Genomic DNA, 8,615 nt, shown 5'->3' with positions numbered 1-8,615 from the left:
CACCTACAGCTGACCTCACCTACAGATGACCTCACCTACAGCTGACCTTCCATGACCTAATATGAGTTGTTACAAAGCAGATTCAGAGCTGTTCTGTTCAGTGTGAGTGCTGCTGCGGCCGACAGCCTTTTCCTCAGACGTGACAGATTCCCCAGCTGTCTCCTTTTACTACTACTCTTCTTTCCTTTTTAAATCCTTTTTAATATTAACACCACTGCCTAATTGATGTTGTACAGGCCAGCATCTGTTACAGTGTTCCACAGGTTACTGACCTGGGTTTGTTTCATCCAGCAGCACAGTGTGTGTCAGGCTGTAGAGATAAGAAGTGTTTTATTAACCCCGACTTCCTTTTTCAGGCTCATTCTGCACACAAGATGAGGTGTTAAACTGGTTCAGAGTGCAGCTGGGAAACAGAAAACGACCTTTTCAATCCCAACCTGATAGTCTTTTGTTTGTTTTAGGAGGATGTGTAAGTGCTTTGAAATCCATCCTTTGAAATCCAGGTCTTTATCTGTCCTTGTGTGTGTTGGGGTTCAGGTCTTCAGCTGTCCCTCCTGTCTCAGTGTGTTCTGTGTGGAGTGTGACCTCTTCATCCACGAGTCTCTGCACTGCTGCCCCTGCTGCATTCACAGCCGGACCGCGACGTGACGCTGGTCCAGACCTGGACCTGAGTCCCCGCCGAGCGTCCCCGTCCTGCACACAGGCTGCAGACGGTTTGGACCTGGTTCACCCAGGGAGACCAAGAGAGAGGACACTAACACTGGCAGTTTGTTTCCGTCTGAACACAGTTCTGGATCACACTTTTAATTAAAACATCAAAAAATCAATAAAACATGTTTTGTACTGGTTACAATGCTCCAAAGTTAAATGTTACTTGTAAAACTGGGTTTTTTGATGGTTAATCACAGGTGGTCTGTTTTCAGGGGTTGTTTTTTATTAATTTACCAAGACTGAAACAAATGATTTAATCCGGAACAGGGTAACAATAACTTTGACACACAATATTTGATTTGATGTTTTGTCTGATTTAAATTTAAATAAAGAAAAAAGGGTCTATGTCAAAGTATGGAAGCCCATTTGCTCCAGTCTGAAGGAAAAAAAATGATCTTAATCATATTTATGAGACCCTATTTTGTAGTTAGCATCTAAAAATCATGACTTATCTGATAAATATGAGATGTCTTCAAATTAAATCTCATAATTATGGTGTGCTGTCATTTTAAGATAGAATTAAAATTTTATTTTTTATTAAAAGTGGCAGAACTGGGCTCCAACAGATGATTCAGTCTTTAATAAAGATATTTAATAAATTAAACTACAGTGCTGTAGTTTGAGAAGGTTTGTAGAATGCCAAAACCACAGAAGAAGAAGTCGTCACTTCCGGTGTTTTCGTGTCGCGTGCTGGCGGGAAGCGGGAAGCGGCAGCCGGGACCGGAAGCTGAGCGGCAGGGCAGCAGAGCGGTACCGGTGTCGGTCAGAATGTCCCGGGTTCTGAACGGGATCGTGGCGGTGTGTCCCGACCTGGGGATCGGGAAGAACGGGAACCTGCCCTGGTTTCCGGTTCGGCTCAGGTGAGTCCGTGCAGCGGCCAGGTTCGGCATGTGACGTCAGCGTCGGTACCGGAGTGACTCAACGGGATGATGTCATTTCTGTTTATAGTAATGAATTCGCCCATTTCCGGAGGATGACGGCGACTCCGTCTGAGAAAGGTAAGACTAGCAGTCAGGGTCAAAGGTCAACCTGAAACCCGTCAGGGTCAAAGGTCAACCTGAAACCCGTCATAAAGATGTTCTCTGTTATTAAACCCCAGCCGGGCCTGTGAGCTTGTAGCTTAGATTTGAGCCCCTGAAGGAGAAATGTGCTCTCAGAGCTTCACGTGAACGTTGTCAGGATTTAAATTACATTTACATAAATATACGAGCTCCAGACTTTATTTCATTTGTGTCCTTCCATGAGGTGCACCTCTCCGGTACCAGGCTGGTACCACGCTGGACCCCGTCGGCCTTCAGAGCTGCTTTCATGACTCAACTAGTTGTTGGAAACATTCCTCAGATTTTGGCTCATATTGACACTCGAGCTTCATGCAGGTGCTGCAGATCCACGATGAGTCTCCTGTCCCCACCACGTCCACACTCCTCAGACACGATGCTTCTAAAGCTCCCCTTGAACCAGCAGCAGGACCGCAGCGATCCTGACCCGACGGTGGTTGGTTCTGATGAGGCCAGGCTGGGATGAGACGTCATAACACGCTGTTACAATCTGATCCGCAGGGAAGCAGAACGTGGTGATCATGGGCAGGAAGACCTGGTTCTCCATCCCAGAGAAGAACCGGCCTCTGAAGGACCGGATCAACATCATCCTCAGCAGGAACCTAAAGTTCGTTATGACAGGTTTATTATGCTAACGCTCCATCTGTTCACCCGTTTCACACAGGAAGATCCACTAATGTAAAATACTTTCAATTAGAAATGTTCAATCTGCACTTTTCAAGAATTCATAAAAAGCGTTTTTGTCCTAATAACAATTTTAGGTATTTATTTTCATAAGAATGGGAAATACTTGACAGATTTAAAGTTCTCCTGGAAAAGGGTGTAAATTATTTACACATAGGGCATTTCTTGACACAATTATTGACAAAAATAGAGAAGAAAGACCAGGCGTTTTAATAAATATGTCTGTTATTGTGCTGCTAGAAGGGTTAATGTTTATTCTGTTCAATTCAGCTAAAACAAAAAGTAAAGAAACCCCCAGCTCGTCCTTTTCCTGCCACATGGGCAGCTCCGCTACGCTTCAGGCTCGGTCCTCTATCACACCTGACACACCTGGGAGCTTGATGGAGTTTTTCCTAATGGAAATTTAGTTAAAGTTACAAAATGTAGGAGGAAGTGATGGTTGGTGGAGAACGAGCAGTTTCATTCATGGACGGTTTCATTTTGTAGGGAGGGGATGATGATTTAATTTAACAGCTGATCATTCTGACGTTACCAAAACAAAAAGAATTAAAAGTGTTGGACTCTGGTTCTGTGCAGAGCGCCCCCTGCAGGAGCACACCACCTGGCTGCAGACTTCAGCGCCGCTCTCCGGCTGGTGGAGGCGGAGCTGTCGGAGCGGGCCGACCAGGTCTGGGTCATCGGAGGCAGCTCTCTCTACAAGGTGCTGCGCCCTGGTTCAAGAACGAGTCCAAACAAAGACGGTTTCATTGTTTCATCTGTTTGCTTTCTGGCTGCCCAGGAGCTGATGGAGAGCCCGGGAACAAAGAGGCTGTTTGTGACTCGAATCCTGAAGCAGTTCGACTGCGACACGTTCCTCCCTGAAATCAGTCCTGATGAATACCGCCTGCTGCCAGAGTAAGATCCATCACACACCCTCACGAATCATAACTGCTGAGAAAGACCAGGAACACCTCGAGCGTAACACCCAGAACTTCAGGAAAATAGAGTCTGTCTGTTCAGATGACTTGTGTGGACGACGTCATGGAGTCATGTGTTCTGTAAACCAGAACACATGAGGGGTAAAGATGCTCTGAGTGAAGGGATTCTTCATGTTTACTTCAGGTTCTCAGAGGTTCTTCCTCCCCCACACAGGGGGAGCTCCGTGTTCTGAGCGTTAGCAGACAGAAGGAAAGGCCAGAGCCACGCGGTACTGATACTGGTCAACCAGGTCTGAGCTCATAAACTGAAGCTTCTTTCTCCTGCAGGTTCCCAGGAGTTCCTCACCAGCTTCAGGAGGAAAATGGGATCCAGTACAAATTTGAAGTTTATGAAAGTTTTGATCATTGAATCAAAAAAATAATGTGTTCATGTAAATAATACAACTGTTTATATGGAAATAAACAGTATTTCCTACCTTATTTCTCACCCATTTAGTTTCATTTCGATGCTGTCTTTAGATGATTCTTTCTGACCATTGATGAGACTAAACAGAACCTTCACTTGCTGCAGATAACTGGGTCACCGTTCCAAGTTCCAGGTTCCAGGTTCCAGGTTCCAGACAGCCAACACAGTTCTATAAGAGGAGTCATTCAGAAACACAGAACTCGGGCTCTGGGGGGGCAGCATTAGGAATTTATCCTGCATGTTGTAGTTGTTTCTCTGCTTTGACACACCTGACTAACAGGCTCCTGCAGAACCTGAAGACCTGCTGAGGAGCAGAGAAACAACTAAAACCTGCAGGACCAGGACCAGGATAGACCACTGGTTTAGAGTCTGATCAGAGGGGACTGGAAGCTGACCCAGTCTGACAAAACTCAAACTACATGTGGTCCTGATATTAAAGTTCTGGGTTTTTAATTTGGTCATTTCCATGTTGGCAGAATTTGGTCTTCAGGGCTGCAACAAACAAACAAACAATAAATAAATATATTTCAAGTACTATTCAAGTGAATAATACATTTATGGGCTGCTTTATTAGGTCCACCTGCTCATTTTAATGTTAAAAATGGCTAAACAGCCAATCACATCGCAGCACCTCGGTGCATGAAGGCATCTAGATGTGGTGAAGACAACGTGTTAAAATTCAGGAACAGGAAGTGTTGGTGCTGGACAAGCTAGTCTGTTTTTCAGAAACTGCTAATCTACTGGGATTTTTACACACAACCATCTCTAGGGTTTACAGAAAAACAGGTTATTGATAGAAATAATTACAAATATAAATATGGAGAGCAGAGTCAGTAAAGACAGTAGCAGAGTGAGGAAATGTGGTCAGTTTATCCTCCAGCAGTCTAAGCCTATAGTAGCAGCAGAACTAGGGGATCCCTCAGGAAACCCAATTTAACCCTAACTATAGAACTGATCAAAAAGGAAAGTCTTAAGTCTGGTCTTAAAAGTAGACAGGGTGTCAGCCTCATGGACAGAAACTGGAAGTTGGTTCCACAAGAGAGGAGCCTGAGAACTGAAAGCTTTTAGAAACTCTAGGAACCACAAGTAAACCTGCAGTCTGAGAGCAAAGTGCTCTGTTAGGAAAATATGGAACAATAAGATCTTTAATATAAGATGGAGCTTGGTTGTTGAAAACTTTGTATGTTAGAAAGAAGATGTTAAATTCTATTCTGAATTTGACAGGGAGACACTGGAGAGAAGCTAAAACTGGAGGAATCTGATCTCTCCTCCTAACTCTCATCAGAACTCTACCAGCAGCATTTAGGATCAACTGAAGACTTTTTAACTTTTTCTGAGTTTTTTGGACACCCAGATAATAAAGAGTTAAAACAGTCCAGCCTAGACATGATAAATACATGGACCAGTTTTTCTGCATTCTTTTGAGACGAGATGTTTCTGATTTTAGTGATATTATGTAGAAGGAGAAAGCAGACTGTGTAACATTTTTAATGTGGGGGTTAAAAGATATGTCCTGATCCAAAATAACACCAAGGTTCTTTACTTTAGAACTGGAGCCCAAATTAATGCCATCCAGAGGAAGAAAAAGGCTGCAGAGATTGTTCCTAAGGTCTAAAAATAACTCCCTCTGACTGATCACTTCCTTTTTCAGAGGAGCAACTTTATCAAGTGATGTTTGCACTGAAGTTGTAATATTATCAACAAGATTATTTAAGTCGCTGCTCTGTGTTGCATTACTCTGCAAGACAGAGGAAAATAATAATGGAAGAGATTGTTTTTATATTTGGTAAGAGCATTCTCTGATAAACATCTACTATAATGGTGGCTGTGTAGTCAGTCAGTGTGAACTCAAAGGTTATTAAAATGGTCAGACAGAACAGGATTGTGCAGATATATTATTAAGAGAAGGTTAAGAAGTTTGTGGACATTTGGGATAAAACAAACTGCCTTAATTAAACTATTAAAGGCTGTTTAAGCTGTCACTGTCAACATTTACATGAATATTGAAATCCCCACTATAATGACTTATTATTATGAAAAGTCTGAAAATTCAGACAAAAATTGAGAATAAGGGCTTAGTGGATGATATATAACAAGTAAAAGAGTTTTATCTGATTTACATTTTGGATGTGAAGGACTGAGGGTCAAAGATTCAAAAGAATTATAACTAATAATTGGTTTAGCATTAATCAATAATCCTGACTGGAAAAATAGCAGCTATTCCTCCACTTCGACCTGTTGTTCTAGGAAACATGAAAATTTAGATAATTAACTGTTGTAACCAGGTTTCTTTTAGACAAAATAAATCAATTTAATGATCAGCCATCAAATCATTACCTAACAGAGATTTAGAGAAGAGAGATGTTATATTTTCTGTTCTGGTGTTTATTTTGATACAATTCTTACCTCCACTAAGGTGATGTTTTCAGGAGTGCTGGTTGGTCTGTCTGTCTGCAAGGTTACTAAAACTAATAAACAGATTTTGATGAATTTTTCAGGAAATGTTCAGGTTGTCACGAGAAACAATTGATTAAGTTTTGGTAGTGATCCAGATCACAATCTGACCAGACTTTTTTTTTAATGATGGAGGTTAGCGCTCTCTGAGTGCTTCTCGTTCTCGTTTTTGGTTTATTTCATTTGGGCCTAATAAAACCGGCCAAATTCCTGGAAAGAAGAGCAGCTCCACCCAAAGTGGGATGGATGTCATCTCTCTGCATCAGAAAGCCCTCCAGTTGTCCACGTTGTTTTCAGGACACACTAAACGTCAGCGCTGGTCAGGGGGGCAGAGAAAACGACGTTACACACTGAAGTAACACTAACTTCAGGGACCTCCAATCAGAGTAATCATTGCAGCAAACATGAATAACAATCTTACTGTATTTATGTTGGAAAAACATTTCAAAAACAACAGTTTTTGAAGATGCAGCCCTTGAATTAATAAATTAATGGATTTTTTTTTTATCCATTCAGAAAATGAATTTGTCACAGCAGCAGACAACATAAAATTCATACATACATCATAAAAATATAACAATATAATCTTTATTGGCACTGCAGTGTACCAACATACAACCCAAGGAAACAGTCAGCAGCTCCAGTAGCTAATATAACAAACAGAGAGAACAGAGAGGAGATGGAAAACCTTCTGACTGACAGCCGAGCTGAACGACTCAGGTGGAGGAAGAGCTCCACTGGGGTCATGGAGGGGATGGGATGGATGTTCGTTCACTGACCTCCTGTCCCTCACTGGGTCTGTCCAGCTTCATTAATTACTTGTTTTAGTCTGCAGCATCTTAATGAACACACTGAAGGGAATGATGAGTCTGGAAACAGCATCAGTGTTGGTCTGCCAGCCCAGCCTCCTCTTCATCACCCACAATGGACCAACCTTCTACCCAAGTCAACCTCTTGGCCTCATTCAGAAACAGAAGCGTTTGTAGGAATGCATATCACCCGCCACCTTTCATCTTATGAGGAGAAATTATTAAGTTAAGTAAAACTGAGAGAGTTAGAGCCAATTTGCCTTGGCTAATGTTGATTAGCTGTGTCGGCCATCTTGAATATGATCCGTTGCAGATGTACATCCAATGATTCCGTTCTGAAGTTGAATTAAAACCTGTGGTTTGTGTGATATTACGCTAACAGACAGACAGGGCTGATGTCAACATAAGAGCTGGTGGGTAGCACTCAAAGTACGTGTTGGGGAGGATGCTCAGGTACTACCACACCAAACTGACTGAGTAATGACCACGTCTGTTGGCTGTGGTGGCCATTTTGACTTTGGTTGACTCTAAAAGTTATCCAGTCGTAGATGTGCATCCAATGATTGTTTGAAAGTTAACACCAACATCACCTCCGGTGGCGGCCTGGCGGGTGATGAATATATCACCTTTGAAAATGCAGCATCACTAACATACAGAGGATCTGAGGAGAGCAGTTGACCTCCCCTTTATTTACAAGTTGCCAGTGTTTATTGGCAGCAGGCGGACCGGCTCAGGTTCTGTTCTGTGGGGTCATGTTGAGCCCTGTTCTGAGAGAGTCCGGCAGGTCATAGTAGATCCTGCTCCTGTCAAACTCCTTCCTGTACGGCAGTAAGTCCTGCAGTGTAAACTCATCATTCTGACCCGTCCACACGGTCAGGGTGTACCTGCGAAGGACACACAAACACGTTTACAGCCCTGAGGGGAGCATTAGGCAGGTTCTTCTTTGTCAAAACATACAGCTTTGAGATAACTTTGAAATTATTCAGGAGACATGATAGACACCTGCAGCCAACTCATCATAAACATGGATGTTAGATTCATTTTAGGCTTCCAATCATTGATTTAAACAGGGGTTTTTCAGGGAAAATTGACATTAATTCAAAAATCAGTGAAGTTGCATGTTGTAAAATCCTTCCCCCAGCTGTGGACTTGCACCTGGGAGGAGGGACAGCCTGACAGCCTGAAACTTTGTTGGATTTTAGTTTGAATAAAAGCAATATTTCATCAAAAATACTGAAGTTAAATGAAGGAAAAAAAGCTTTTGAAATAATTCTAAAACTGACAATTGTGTGTGTGTGTGTGTGTGCGCGCGTGGCCATGTATTTGATACATTGTGGGGACAATTTTCCTAACATATACTACCTTGTGAGGACCAACTGCTCCTCGTGGGGACCAAAGCCTGGTCCCCACGAGGAGAAATGATGTTTTTGGGTTAGGGGTTAGGTTTAGGACTAAGGTTTGGTTTAGGGTTAGCTATGTACTGGTAATGGTTAGGGTCAGGGTCAGGGTTAGGGTT

General features: G+C 42.6%; 3 protein-coding genes across 5 annotated transcripts in view; 2 read left to right on the top strand and 1 right to left on the bottom strand.

Moving 5' to 3' along the window:
* Positions 1-848, top strand: part of gtf2h2 (general transcription factor IIH, polypeptide 2) — a 12,376-nt gene extending 11,528 nt beyond the window's left edge. For all 3 annotated transcript variants that reach the window (XM_017410364.3, XM_017410363.3, XM_025004657.2), the window contains one exon: positions 538-848. In XM_017410364.3, the coding sequence (XP_017265853.1) occupies positions 538-648 (111 nt within the window). In that variant the 3' untranslated portion in view covers positions 649-848. The remainder of the gene's footprint in view (positions 1-537) is intronic.
* Positions 849-993: 145 nt separating this feature from the next.
* Positions 994-3,850, top strand: dhfr (dihydrofolate reductase). Its single transcript, XM_017410365.3, has 6 exons — positions 994-1,571; positions 1,660-1,709; positions 2,271-2,376; positions 3,030-3,153; positions 3,232-3,347; positions 3,698-3,850. Exons 1-6 carry the CDS (start codon positions 1,348-1,350, stop codon positions 3,777-3,779), a joined length of 702 nt encoding a protein of 233 aa, XP_017265854.2. The 5' UTR covers positions 994-1,347; the 3' UTR covers positions 3,780-3,850.
* A 2,920-nt stretch (positions 3,851-6,770) lies between these two features.
* The window catches only part of fam151b (family with sequence similarity 151 member B), a 6,662-nt gene continuing 4,817 nt past the window's right edge, over positions 6,771-8,615 (bottom strand). Inside the window, exon 5 of the mRNA XM_017410194.3 lies at positions 6,771-7,983. Within this exon, the coding sequence (XP_017265683.1) occupies positions 7,830-7,983 (154 nt within the window). The 3' untranslated portion in view covers positions 6,771-7,829. The remainder of the gene's footprint in view (positions 7,984-8,615) is intronic.

Source organism: Kryptolebias marmoratus, linkage group LG1 (assembly GCF_001649575.2).
Source record: "Kryptolebias marmoratus isolate JLee-2015 linkage group LG1, ASM164957v2, whole genome shotgun sequence".
In the NCBI taxonomy this organism is placed as follows: Eukaryota; Metazoa; Chordata; class Actinopteri; order Cyprinodontiformes; family Rivulidae; genus Kryptolebias; species Kryptolebias marmoratus.
This window is presented reverse-complemented; position numbering and strand designations above follow the sequence as displayed.